The sequence below is a fragment of the Acinonyx jubatus genome, chromosome B3 (assembly GCF_027475565.1).
Source record: "Acinonyx jubatus isolate Ajub_Pintada_27869175 chromosome B3, VMU_Ajub_asm_v1.0, whole genome shotgun sequence".
NCBI classification, from domain to species: Eukaryota; Metazoa; Chordata; class Mammalia; order Carnivora; family Felidae; genus Acinonyx; species Acinonyx jubatus.
The window spans coordinates 63101127-63115899 of record NC_069386.1 but is presented as its reverse complement, the minus strand read 5'-3'; the positions used below and the strand labels follow the sequence as shown (position 1 = coordinate 63115899).

Below are 14773 nucleotides of genomic sequence, written 5' to 3'. Positions count from 1 at the left end.
ATGTAAGTAAACCCTGCAGCTGGGAGTAAGTGCTACGCTCAGAAACCTGTAACAGTGGCCTTTCCAGGGACAGGGTTCAACCGGAAGCCCTGATTAGTAGACAAACATTTATTCCATGGTATAAATACCCCAAACCCAGGCCAATTTCAAGCAATCAGCATGACTTCACGGATCAGGGGGCGGGGAGGAGATGCATATACTACAGCATACCACCGTGTAGCATTCATACCGTGTGGGGACCACAGGCATAACCTCGGGAGAATAGAGAATAATAGTAAAATGTGGTCATGCATTAGGAAATGATGAGTTTTGAGGGTTCTTACCTTCATTTAAAAAAAATATTTAGTTTTGAGAGAGAGAACGAGAGAGAGACGGAGAATGAGCAGGGAAGGGGCAGACAGAGACACAGACACACACACACACACACACACACACACACACACACACACAGAAACTGAAGCAGGCTCCAGGCTCTGAGCTGTCAGCACAGGGCCTGACATGGGGCTTGGACTCACAAACTGTGAGATCATGACCTGAGCGGAAGCCAGAGGCTTAACCAACTGAGCCACCCAGGAGCCCCTTCATTTTTTAAAATGTTTCTTTATTTTTGAGAGAGAGGGAGAGAACTTGCAGGGGAGAGGCAGAGAGAGGGGGAGAGGCAGAGAGAGAGGGAGACAGAGAATCCCAAGCAGGCTCTGTGCTGTTAGCACAGAGCCTGACTTGGGGCTCGAGCTCACAAACTGTGAGATCATGACCCGAGCTGACACTGAGAGTCAGACGCTCAACTGAGGCCACCCAGGTGCCCCTCTTACCTTCATTTTTAATATAATTTCAGGTTTTTTTAAATTATTTTTTATTTTTTATTTTTTTTTCAATATATGAAATTTATTGTCAAATTGGTTTCCTATAATTTCAGGTTTTTAATGGTGGTTGTGTCTAACAACTGCCTTGAAAACTCCTGAAAATCTAATACTGCTTTTGCAGATTAAGAGCTTCAGCACTGTAACGGCACTAAATCGAGTATGGTGTTGGTGAAGCCGGCCTTGCTTAGGCTCTTCGTCTTCCCCTGTTGTCTCCCTCTCTAGGACAACCCCAGCTAGGTGGTAGCCCAAACTACCTGCAGAACAAGCCACCAAATCCAGCAGCTGTAACCGCGCCAGCAGAAGAGGGTCGGTCCCACCACCAGGAGGAGGGCCTGGGGCAGGACCCGCACTTCAGACCACCTCCAGTGGCCTCCGCCCAATCACTGCTGTTTCGGTCAACTACTGATTACAGTGCTTTTGCTTTCACGTCCTTTCCTGATGTGTTTCCATCACGGACTCAACAACCTTCATGTCAACAACTAGCCTTAAAACATCTGTTGGCAAAGCGGCACTTTTGGAGAAGTACTTAGATGAAGCACCTCTCCCATTTCCCAGCATAGCCACGCTCTGTCCTATGGGGGACAAGCATACAACGGGGTCCAGGGCCCTAAGCACTCCAGTAAACTGGTCTGAGCATGGCTTAAAGGCAGAAATGCAGGCGAGGAATGCTGCCTTTGAGTGCAAAGAACCAAACTGTAGTTGTAAGGAACACCCACGCTGTCTATTTCCACGGCCAAACCGCTGACAGGCAGGAAGTTTGGAAGGAAGTAGGCACAGTTGAGAAGGGATAGCAAGTGTGCTGTAGGACAGTATTTCTCACAATCAGTTCGTGGGTCACCTCCATCAAAACCACAGCGACTGCTGGCTGAATGAAAATCTCTGGAGTTGACCCTCAGGAATCTAAATGCACACACCCCACCCCTGATGATTCCTGCTCATGTTCAAGTTGGAGAACCTCTGGTAGAGTAGAAAGAACAACAGCGTCGGAGACAAGATGACCACAGTTCAGATCCCAGCGGCTCTCCAACTAATGAACTGGGCCAAGTTCCCCAGGTTATGTGACACCCCGAGCTCCCACTCCCTATTAATTAGGGTTGTTGTAAAGATTGATGGGCCCAGTTCAGGTAAACGCACAGTACCCTACAGCCCACAAGAAGTAAGTGTTCAACCAACGTCAGTCCACCGTCTATGTCTCTCAGTGGTAACCCTCATCTCTCTGGACAGAGGGAAGCCTGCCATCAACACCACCAGGCAGGAGAGACAGATTCGAGTGACAGGGGTTTCCTATCTCCTTCTTTCTTGAGCCTGGCAGTCACTGTACCTCACACCCATGAGAGGCGGACACGCCAGGCTGGGCACTGGGTGATGCCAGCCTGTCGAAGATGCAGCAAAGGTACTGCTTGGAATAAATAGCATCTGGATCACAGGATGTGAATTTGCTCCAGAGGGCTAACGACAGGCACGCCCTGGAGCTGTTCTGATGCCTAGAAGCCTTAGAACATGGGTGTCCCAAGGACTATCCTTTGTATGTGACACCCAAGCACCTGGGGGTTCCACTGAGGAGGCTACTGGGTCACCTTGGGTCTTCTTCACAAAGGGCCTGTGTTCGACAATGGACATGGCTTTCAGTCCCTTCTTGACACTACACTTGGCTTTGTTCCTTGGAGTTGCCCATCCTTGGGTCTGAGTGCCCTTCGATATCATGGCCCTTGGCTTCTGGTCTTGTGTTCCTGTTGCCTCTGGACACCTCAATGTGGTGCACAGCCTGTAACCTGCAGAGTGGTGAGAAATCCCTAGCCTTCCCTTTGCCACAGAGGGAACTGTGTGTGGTCCCAAAAAGTGTGTGTTTGCCTTCTTTGGCTCCAATTTTTAAAAGTGGGTGTAGTGTTTTGCCCTTAACAAGCTGAGGTCTATAAAATACATCTAACATCTAAGTGTTCCGTGCTGCAGAAAATATACCTATTAGTTTGGGAGGCCTTTGTATAGCATTAGCACAATACCTATGGGAAATTTTAATTAACACTTTGCTCAAGATAGAATTTCAGGCAGACATATATATGTGGGGTCCAATGAACAGTCCTCATATTGAATGAGTTTAACTTCTAATCTGGGGGAGACCAGGCCTGCAGAAGGTGGGCACAGGGTTCAGGCATGTCCCGTGTGGCATGCAGGTATCCCGTGCACGAAGAGGGGCCTTCCTGGGAGAGGGGTCTGAGCGAGCCCCAGCTCAGGTTGCAAGGGGCTGCTGGGGACAGAGGAAAAAGCACTCGAGCAGCATGTTTTCTCTCTAGACTGAGGGCACGAGGCAAATTGCATCAATTCTTAGAGGCCCAATTTATTTTCTCATTTGTCCAGGGGAGACAATACCACCTGACCCTCCAATTTCAGAGCTGTTTTGAGTTTAAAAGAAAACCAATACATATGGAGCTCCAATAAAAAATAAACAACGCTCTATAAATATAAAGGTATCAGCTAAGCTGCGTTTCCCTTCACACTGACAGGTACGACAGAGACGCTGAATGTCCGCCTACACCCCACCTGGGAGCAGGAGGGTTCCTTGCTGAGGGTCCCTTTCTGGGACACGTTCACAGCTTTCTTTCTGATGCTGCTGAAAGTTGTCTGGCATTCAGAAGGGAACAAGGGAAGTTTTGTGAATTTGGACATGAGAAGCCTTCCGTTTGGCCCCAAATGCTGGCAGCCCTCTTAAAAAGTGAAAACATTAAAAACCAGATGATCTCATAGGTCTTTTCTACCCCTGAAACAGATGGTGTGATTCACATACGTTTGACATAAATGTACCAGGTTGTGATGACTTGCCTCATTACGCTCAGCTGAAGAGTGGATTAACGGGCAATAATTTGCTGAGATGTAAAGCATGACCTCCAATTAAAACAGAAGGTGGGAGTGGGTTGTCTCATGGTTAAAGCAATGAACTATGACTCAAGGCTCTGAGTTTCTAATCACAGATCTGTAACCCTGTATGTGACAATAGGAGGCTTGCTGTGAGACCTTCAAGACTACCCTTAATATGTATGTGCTGGTTACCCATCCTTAAAAGCATTGTCATAAGTCCTCTCTCTGAGAACAGTGTGGGTGGTAATTAATGGTTAATAACACTAAAGAGAGAGGCATCAGTAAAGATGCTAAATCTAAATGTCTATGATACCTTAGCGAGTATTCAGGCTATTACCTAGAGATGCTAGAAATATGCAAGTTCCACAGTTTCCAGAACGTCTCTCTGTTGCTTTCCCCCTTCAAGTCAACCATCTACCCTATCCAGCACTGTGCAACAGACTTTCTGCCATACATGAGGGAAATATTTTGTTTACTCTGTTCAGCAGCAGCTACCACTTGCAGATACTGAGCACTTGAAATATGCCGGGTGAGGCTGAGGAACTACATTTTACATTTACTTTAATTTTAATTAGTTGAAATGTATATGTAAATAGCCAGACCTGGCTAATAGCAACCATACTGCACCATACTGCTTTAGCTAATTCAAACCTCCTCAAAGCATATGCATGAAGGTGCGGCTGAAAAGGTAGTAGAAATTAACTAATTAGTCTTTATGCTCAAAACAGGTGTTTTTTCCTTTTTTTTTCTCCCCCCAAGTTGGTGGGAGAGTGGCTGCAACCAGAGTCTGAAGTGCAAGATTACCAAAACCAAACCAATCATAGTCTCCCTACATGTCTGTACCATTTCCCTCTCTTTTCACAGGCATTAAAATGATAAGACATCTCAACTCATTAACAAAAAACTAAGCTAGACTGCGTTCTTCTAAAGCAAAACTTTCCGATACAAACATGGGAAAATAACTAGTAAGAAGAGGTTCAAGAGAAACAGAAGGCTCACTCTGTACTATTTTCGGATCACCTCCGAGGAGACCTCCAGAAGCACCGGCAGGCACTCTGCCACGGATTATTCTTTGTCAAGAGCTGCTCATGATCCCCAGCTCTGCTCACCTCTGTTGTTTGAACTCCGCTCCCCTCCCCTCCCAGGCGACACATGGCCACGATACCCCATGAGTGAAAATCACGTGCTGTCTCCCACTCCCTCCAGACGTAGCATGTCTTTTCTTTTCCACCTCTTTCATATAAATTCTGTGGCAGGAAACCGTGCATGCATACTATGCAAAACTCTGAGATCTTACTTACCCACCTTCCCCCTGCAATCCCATGGCCAAAGAGGAGTTTGAACAGTGGCTGTTCTCCCTAATCCATCCTTACCCTTGAAATGAACTTTCTCAAAACTCCACATGTATAAAGAATGTATTCTTCCTACATGCCTTAGATTATTTCCCTGCCTTGTGTATCTATCTTTTTTCCCTTGAATGGTGCATTTCTCAGATATTCTAAGCTCTGATACTGGAACAGGGGTCTGGTCACAGTAATTCTCCTTGTGCACTGCCTAGCCTGTGTCTGTTGCCATTAGGGGCTTAATCAATGCTTCCTCAGGGTGGATAAGACTCTTGGACTCTATGGGATTTTTAAAGCTTTTGGGTTTTAAGGTACTTTTTTCAGTTCAACATATTCCAGAAAACAATACATCTTTTGCCCCTGTAGGATTTGTTGAGAGGAGTGGATTAGGCTTGGTTCTTTTGGGGAAGGACTTCAGAACTGGTCATCTATTTCTCAGGTAGATGTCATGATTATTGGAAGGTTAGGAAAACAGCTTTGACCTCAGCCAGCAGTTGCCTGATTGGCACAAGAGGAAGAAAGTTACTGATAAATACATTCCCGGTCCCCATTTTCTCAAAAGTGAAATGGAAAAAGAATAAACATCCTTATTCCTGAAACAGCAACAGTGCCCTGCAAAAAGACTGGTATGTAGGACTACCAAGACTGCGTGAGGAACTTTGCAGCTCATTCCAGTTGGGAGCCAGTTGAAAGTAAGACCCAGGAAGAACAATGGCTCCTCACAGCCACCTGCCCACTAGTCTCCGGACTTCTAGGTTCACCTCCTTGCCCATGTATTTTCTAAGATTATTTTAAAACAGACAATCATTCATTTCACTCCCCGTGTCATTCTTAACTGAAAAATCAGAGTGTAAATACATACAAATTTAATTAAAATTTGAGGCTCACCTAGTAATAATAAAAGTGCTGCCTCTTTTCCAAGTTAAAAAGCCTACAACAATAATGTAGGGTTCTCAAAGTGAGTACGTGGGTCAGCTACATCAGCATCACCTGGGAACTTGTTAGGAATGTAAATCCTTGCGCCCCACCCCAGGAGAAACTCTGGGGGCAGGGCCCAGCAATCTGTGTTCATAAAAAAGATAACCTCCGTGTGATTCTGCACCAGCATGTGAGAACTGCTGCTTTAAACCAATGTGGAAATCATCAGAACTACTCAATTTTGTACTTGAAGTGTACTCAACAAGTATCCCTAAGATGTCAAATCTTTCCCGATTCCATAATAAGGTCTGGCCCAACGGTAAACACGTCCAGCCAAGAATCCCTAGTTCTGAATTCTAACTGATTTGCGTGTTGTGCTGCCTGGGATCGGGTCGAGCCTCCCCTACATCCCCCAGGAGGCTCCACGAAGGTCTGAGATGGGCAGGCACTTCTGAGCTGAGCCACCTGTGCTCATCTGCTTCCTGGTGGGAGACGCAGGGGTTCAAAGTGGGCACAGAGGGGGGAACAGTGATGCTGGAAATCTATGAATTTTCCATCAATTTTAATAATTCCTTTTTTGAGGGGAACCAATATACAGTATTTTTCAATCACTATTTCACAAATCACAATCCAAAAAAAGACAGTGCTTATAAGATTTTTTTAAAAAAATGGGCATCTTTGCAGATAACCGCTCGTGAGCTGCATGAAACCGTGCACCCTTCAGGCTGAGAATGGTGATGACAGAGGGCAGCATTCTAGAGAATTCACGGTCCATGTGTGTGTCTGCTTACCCCCCGCCCAGATCCCTGACCCCCAATCACAAATACTTCCTAACCAGTATCTTCCAGTCACAGACATTCTGGCTTTAAATCCTGTCCTTTCCTAGTCCCTCACAACTACCCTCCAATTGTAAGGGGGATTATTACACTCTATCATCCACATGATCCAAAGGCTTTCAAATTTCTGTTTGATAACAGTGTTTGCTCATGTAACCTTGTCTTTGTGTGCCCTACGAACACAAGGGCAGAAGAATGTCAAAGCACCAGAGGCACAGTAGCATTTTATGAGATTTCTCATCACAGGAACAACCTCCATCCTAAGAGAAATGGAAATGCAAACTCTCCTCCTTAACTTTTCTCACTTGAAATCACGCCTCTCATCACGACCTATTACACCCACACAGTCATGTGCCATAGGCACTGCACACGGTCTCCAACATTTCAAAGGCTCAAAAGATATTTTTAAAGCCAAAATACAATCTAGGTTGCTATTCCACAAAGCAACTTTTTAAGGAAGAACAAAGTAATAGATTTTTATGCATGTGGGTAGTTAGCGAACTCACCAAAAGATTGAATGCAGCTGTCGATGAGATCGTCCAGGCTGGCTCCTTTGGCTAAATGTCCCAGAGACACCATCATGCGGAACTGGGTGATCTGGGCCAGGCTGGGATGAGAAGGGAAGGGGCTGCTGGCTGACTTCGCCTCTAGTTTTGCTTTAGTGGCAGCTCTGCAGCCATGAGAAGGTTTCCTGGGGAAAGAGGGGAGGCAGTGAGTGCAAACCAAGCAGCCAGGAACACACTGGCAGCTTCAAGCTCTGAAGGCAGATTGGGCAGGAAAGGAGTAGAGATAAGACAATTAATCCTGAGAGTTGGGCTGATAGAAGACATACCCCTCCCACTTGGCAAATGCACCAAACGGACTGGTTGGCTGTTAAAGAGACATCTCCCAAGCAAATAATAAGGTAAGATTTCAGGGCTGCAACGAGGGCTCTTCAGTCTGGGATTAGAATTGCTTTGGCGTGCTGGCTCTGGCTCCTGAACCAGAGAGGCAGAGGCCAGGCCATGTAGGTAGTCCTTAGCTCCTACCAATATTTTAGCTGGAAGTCCACTGACTTGGGTCTGAAGCACTGTTTTATTTGGTCTCATCTTCAACTAAATTCATTCATCTTGAGCAATACCAGAGATGCTGCAGAAGGTCAGGTGGCCTCAAAAACACCTCTGAACTTTAGGGGAGAAGTCAAAGACTAAGGACCCATGTGCAAGGGAGAGGATTTACAGTGGAGGTGTTCAGATTTTCAGCTAATCTTGCCTTTCTCACAAATCTTGAAGATTCTGTTTTCCATTGTTGATAATACTGGCAATCATTATATGTCAGTTTTTACCACTAAATATTATCATTCTATCAAGTCCTTAATTGGGGAATACTGATTTAAAAAAAAAAAGCAGAGCTTATGTGAGCTTTATTTCAGAACTGAATGTAAAAGGAGAAGTCTGGATCTGGAAATGGCTTAGGAATCCAATAGGTCACCTATGTTCTCTCTCACTTAGCTTTTGTCTTTGGTCATGACCTCATCAGTACAGGTCAAGTTGTTTGCAAAATGATGAAGTATTTTACTTTCTTTCCTATTTAAACACACAGATGCATATCTATAATCTTTTCAGGTTTAATAGTGATGGGTGTCGTTGCTGGTTAACTTCTTTGAACATGTAATTAATTCTGTGGCTTTGGTTATTTCAGAGTTTACGACCGAAGAGAAGACAAAAAAATTTGTACCTCAGATCCATAACTTTAGCTACTCACTATTTATTTTGATAAACACGTAAGGGCATTAGTTAATAAGTACTTATTCTATTAGTAAGACACTGTGATAGGCCAGAGGGGAAGGGGACTGGAGTGAGACAGTCTATGTGAGGTACTCTGTAAACTGTAAGACATACTCCTTACATTAGCTATTGCTGCTGTTGTAGAAAGGTAAACTAGACGTTCCTTAATTCAAAAATCTAGTTGGAGAATCAGACCTACACCATGAAAAGACAGCTCTATAAATCTTAAGTGTCCTGTGGGGGTCAAGCGTAAGAAGCGTGATGTTCTCAGAAGAGAGAGAACCAGTTCCAGGTGGAGTGTTGGGGGAAGCTGCTCCACTAAGATATAATCTCATCCCCCAGAAGGGGCTGAAATGCTTTGATCAAAATGAAATGCTGGGGGCACACATGGATTCTCTGCTAAAAGAGAGTGTACTGAACTACGGGCCACCCTCTACGCAGCCAGACTAGTGGAGGGAAGACCATGCCCTCTGATCTGTTTCAAACTAGCTCCATGGCGCTGGTCCGGCAGTGACCACTGGACTCTGCTTTTGGCCTGGGGTGGGCCCAGTGAAATTGCATCAACAATTGGCTACTCAGAATCTACTAACCCAAGGAAGTGATTTCTGAAAGATCAAGTTGGTGTTACAGGACTTAAGTTTCTGACCATTACTGATTTTTTATCCAGGCCCTGTGATAACCCCATGATCAGATCAGCATCTGAAATCAAGAGAAAGTAATAATGACCATAATGAACTTAGCACCTATGATATCACATGCACTGTACTGGGAGGTTTAAATGATTTTTAAAGCCTATACCCCAGAAAGAGATCACCTCCATTACATGAAGTTGAAACTGAATCTAAAAGCTGCTAAATGACATAGCCACGGCTGTACAGCTCATATGTGCTAGATCTGGGATTTGTACCTGATGCCTCTCTGGCTTTATTTGATAAGTATTTACTATGCTTGGGACCATACAACTTTCACTACATTAGAATTAGAAGGAGACTGCCACAGAGAGCCTGAAAAGTTTAAGACTCAAAAATCATCCAAAAGCATAGCTGATAACATAAAGTCTCCACCTCATACCCTCCTGTGGGCCCCTGGAACAGTCTTCAGAGCTGGGCAGGCTCTTGATGGTCACATTCCAAACTTTCATATACATATGTGGAGGTCCAGGCTCAGAAACGCAATGCCACTGGAGCAGAGGCTGGTAGAAGCCGGGCCTCCTGCGCCCCACGCTTTGTCCGCCAGCTAGGCTCCCTTCCCCTCCTATAAGTACAGACAACTCTCTAAACCTGGTGCTCGTTGTCCAGTGTTGGAAACACTTCTGCCTCCGTTGCTGCCTTTCCACCACGAAGACCCCCACCAAGGCAAAGGCGGGAAAGATGAAAACAAAGTCCTTCTCAAGAGAAGTCTTTTTCTCTTAGGCCTTCCAAAGAGAGGCGGCCACTGGACTCAACCACAGGCCACAAGCCCTATCTCCATATACAGCTCTTTCCCCTGGGGCTGGGAGGTGTTAATCTCTGTCTCTCAACTGTGGGATCCAGGAAACATTCCATTTTCTCTCTCGGTTGGTGGCATCGACCACTGAGGATTCTGAAAAGTGCACTGGCTCTAATTCTGGTAATGCTCCCTAATGTCAGCCGTAGGGGAAACCACTTTGGCTCACAAGGTGATTCTTAGAGGCAGATGCTTTTATCAGAACTAAGAGGGAACTAAGGGGAAGATCCACACAGAAAGAAAAAGAGTGTGAAGGGAGTATTTAGGGTAGGGGGAAGGGAAGGTGAGAAATGTAATCTGGGAGAATGGAGGCCAAAGAGAGGCACAGTTTGGGCCCAAGACACCAGGAAGAAGAGATGCTACTAAAAACCACACTGCATCCCGAGAGGTCTGGGAAGACAGGGTTATCTGCGCCATAAAGTAGGAAACTCGGCTCTTTGGCTGCTCAGTCTCTTGACTGCTGCTTCCTGACAAACCTTCAAACCACTCGGTCTTCTGGTGAAAGGTCTACAGATAAGGATGTACAAAATGTTTCATTATAGGTAGATCAAAGAGTATTTAAAAATCATAAAAGAATACTCTAAGTCTCCAAAGGCATATTTTTAAAGGACTGGAGCCAAATGTTCCCATGTAAATTAACACATAAAATAAAAAAATAAGGCCAGAGAGAAACACATTAACTTGAAGGGGTTTTCTGAGACTATGAGTGGCCAAGGCTGCATGGAATTTGCCTCAGGAAGCAAGGAGGCGGTGGAAACTCTGACCTGGCTCAGGTGAAATCCTCTCCAGCACAGGTGCCTCAGCAGAGGGCACACACTTTCAGGTTGAACTTTTTAGGAAAACTAGCCAAGAAGAGTGAGTTAAGCGATGAAACGGAGGAATGAGAACACAGACTTCCACAACTTTCTCTGCAGAAGATGGCTTCGGTTGGCTTCTGGTTAGGATTCTTTCCAGTCCTGTCCTCTCCCTCAGCCCTCTAATGTATACTCAGTTTAACTTACAGACACCCCTCCCCTCAATCTAGGGAAGGTGCAGGGCTGCACCCTGGGGCAAACACCGTCAGGGTGCCCGAGTGCAGAAAGGGCCAAGAACCTTCGGCTCCAAAAAGTCCAGCAGAGCAAAGCTTCCTGCCTCTCGCGGGCATGTCTGTGCGGGCCGGTCACACTAGAGTCCACGTGGAGGAAGTTGGGAAGAGCGCACTGGCGTGCTGTGCCCAGGCCCTCCCTGCTCTAAGGGGGCACACTCAAAGTTGCCTGCCACCCCCCCCACCCCCCCAGGCCTCTTTCCCCTGCCAAAAGACTTTGCACTACCACACTAACTTCATCTTCGAGACGCTCCTAACACATCTCTCTAGAATCGCAGTGGGGGTGGAGGGGCGCATAGTTTCCACCCAGAAGGCTATATGTTTCAGGGACCGCCACTCGCTCCCTGCAAACGGCCGCTGGCCTTTCCGGGCCCTGCCCCGGATCCGCAGGGCAGGGAGAGGCCGGCAGGTGGCGCTGCCGGAGCCCCGGGACCGCAGCAGGTGCGGGTGGTACAGAAAGTCCGTGAGTGGGAGAGACCCAGGTGCCGGACGCCGGGGAGCCGGGACGGGGTAGGGAGGGCCGTCGGTGCAACTCCGGAGCTCGTGGCGCGCACGACCCAGCTCCCCGCCCCTCTTGCCCGGTCGCCCGCTTCCCCGGACTTGAGCCGAGACCCTGGCCTGCCGCCGCCCGGACCCCGGGTCAGCAACTTCCCGTAGAAGGAGGCACCCACGTCGCCCGCCCCACTCACCCCCTCCCCCCCGCCCCCTGAGAGGGCTCGCGGGTCGCCCGCCCCAAGGAAGGAAGACGGCGCTGCCGAGGCCCCGGGCCCCTACTCACCTCGGAGCCTCTCTCGCCTTGCCCAGGGTGCCCATGGCCGCGGCCGGCGCTCCCGCGGCCGCCTCACCTAGCGCGGCGGGACGGGCTCGGCGGGGCGCGGCGCATCGCCACCGCCGCCGCCGCCTGCCGGGCCCCTCCGCCCCCGGCCGCCCACACGCCGCTCTCGCAGCCGGCGAGCCCGCCCGAGGCGCACCCGCAGGCACAAAGTTTCTGTGAGCGCGCCCTCTCGCCCTCACGCGCGCGCGCACTCTCTCGCCCGCACCAACCACCTGACACGCGCTGATGCTATCGGTGTAGGAAATGTGTGGCGCTCTCGGGCTGCTCTCCGAAGCCCGCCCCCATCCAGCGCGAGCGCCCCGCGGCGCAGCCCGCCGCTCCCGGCCCCCGGGTCAAGTCTGGAGGGGAGCCGAGGGCTGGGGAAGCTCCGGGGGCACCGCGGGGGAGGTGCGAGCCCGGCGGCTCGCTGGGGCCCCCGCCCCCGCATTCCAGTCCGGCCTCGCGGAGGACCCCGGGGCCCTGCGGAGGACCCCGGGGCCCTTCGCAGGCCCCCTTGTACGTGTCAGAGGGCAGCCGGGGCGGGGTAAGGAACTAACGCTCAGGTGTGGATCTGCCTTAGCCCGCGCCTCCCGGGCTTTCTTGGTAGCAATTTGCGGGACTTTGGCCGGAGATTGGCGCCCTGCACTCCCGCGGGAGGCGGCGGGAGCGGAGGTGCGCTCCAGAAGTGTGATCCGTATTTGGCGGGAGACGGCTGGCCGCCTGGCGACTGTGGGTGTGGGAGATGCGGGGAGTGAGGGGGGGGGAGAACTTTCTTACAGCGGACCGAGCCAGGAATGGCGGCCTAGCTCTGCTTGTCCAAAAGGTAGTGATGGTAACAGTAGCTAACTGATGGAATGCGTTGTGCTAAAGTGCTTTCTATACGTTGCCTCGTTTAAGCCATCCCCCCAAATCCCAAGAAGTCACTGTTTTCGAGATGAGAGGACATGGAGAATAAGATGCCTCCCACCACACGACTGGTAAACAGCAGAGAGAACTGGGACCTGGGCTGAGATCTGTTTCACTCCCTGTAATCGCTGCTGGGCTGTCCTAATAACACACCCATTATCATCGTTACATGCCTTAACTCCAGCCACAATAATAGGTTTCTTCCCAGCCATAATGTTCTGGACCTTAAAGTCTCCCTCTGTGATGTCATTTCTATATTGCTTCGTGTTTATATGCCAAAAGAAAAGCTTACAAAGGCACATAACCTACAGAAAAAAGTGAGTGAAACGAAAAGTGAAAAATAAGGCATATAAAATGGAGCCAGAAGTGAAAGTCGTGTTTTTGTTTTTTTGTTTTTTTAACGCACCACATAGATCTCCATGCACTTGGTTACAACTGGGACCAAAATTTGTCTCCCAGATTTCTAGTAGTCATGTTCAAATGGGAGCTTGGTCTAGAATAAAATTTCTGTCACGTGCAAGACAAAAAAAATTACTCAAGAGAGTATCAACTCTTCTTAATAGTAAGACCACAAAGAAATTTCTCCAGAGAATCATCATAAACATTGGGTCACAGCCAAGGTGTCCTCACTCCAAGCCATGTATATAGAAGGAGCATGTGGATATTTATTAAATATTACATTATGGCAGTTTTCTAGACTATATGGCATATGCATATGTATATATGCTAAATGGATAAACATACCTTTATGTAAATGAAAAATTATATGTAAATATGTGTTCATATCCACATCTATAGATAAATATGCTGTTTGGTGTATACACACAATACTGTGTATCGTGTATATATTTGGCGTATACACACATGTAGGCAGTTGCACACACCTGAACACCAGAGTCCGTTACGTATAGAAGTATAGAAATTATTAGTGATTCAGTCGGTAAGCAAGTCTTGCTGAGTTTACTGAAGAAAGAGGCCTGCTTCTGCCTGGAAAGCGTCTTTATCTCTGGCTTCCTGAGAGTGCTGCACTCCACCTGCACCTGACTGTGTCTGAACCCACCTGAGTTCTTTGATGAGGCTTTCTGGTCATTTCTACTTAAACAATTTATCTTTTCTAAACATGTAAAAAATTAGAAGTGAGCTCTATCTCTTTACTCATCTTCTGCTATGTGGTTAGTCTCCCTGGTGTTGTGTGAGGCACCTCTGACCTCAAGAACAAAGTTCTCCATTTCTCTGGTCCTGTCTTCTTCTCCTACCTCTCGGATGGGCTGTAGCCAATACCAACTGTAGTCGTTGAGAGAGGTTGGGGCTCCGTCATTCTTCCTCTGTTCAATCAGGTGTTCTTAACTGATGTCCATGGACCTTTACTTGGCTTTTTTGGTGGGTATGTGCAAAGCCTCTGAAACTAAAAACACCAGTTTTCATCAGATTTTCTAAATGATACATTACTCAAATTAGGCGTTTTTATTTTCTTCCATGACTTCAACAGGACCCATGTGACTTTCGGTCTGAATATTCGACCTTGATATGTAACATTCACACTCACATTTCCAACTGGTCACCTCTTTTCATTGTCCCAGAGGCCATCTCCATGGCGACACGTTGATCTCAGCCCCCATTATCTCTGAATCTGGACATGCGTCATAGACTCATAATTGGCTTCCCTACTTACAGAACCTCCTTTTCTCTGATCCTTCTTTCATATTGCTTTCAGAGTTACCTGATCACGTCATTAGTCTGCTTCCAAACCACTAAGGGATCCCGAGTTGGCTACAGAATAAAGTGCAAACTTGTTAATGGTGTGTGTCTCCACAACCGGACCTTACCTGTCCAGCCTAGCCTCTAGCCATGCCTTCCCAGGCACCTGACCTCTTAGGCGGCACCTCCGTCACTCCTGGTAATGCT

At 47.7% G+C, this 14773-nt stretch overlaps 1 protein-coding gene across 2 annotated transcripts in view; it reads right to left on the bottom strand.

The window, feature by feature from the left end:
• Window positions 1-12315, bottom strand: part of RASGRP1 (RAS guanyl releasing protein 1) — a 79524-nt gene extending 67209 nt beyond the window's left edge. The window contains exons 1-2 of one of the 2 annotated variants that reach the window (XM_027066909.2): window positions 11927-12315; window positions 7320-7504 (exon numbers count right to left, since the gene is read on the bottom strand). In XM_027066909.2, the coding sequence (XP_026922710.1) occupies window positions 7320-7504; window positions 11927-11961 (220 nt within the window). In that variant the 5' untranslated portion in view covers window positions 11962-12315. Of the gene's footprint in view, window positions 1-7319; window positions 7505-9650; window positions 10549-11926 lie in introns of those variants that run through there. The other variant, XM_053224187.1, reaches the window with a different exon arrangement.
• Window positions 12316-14773: the final 2458 nt, after the last annotated feature.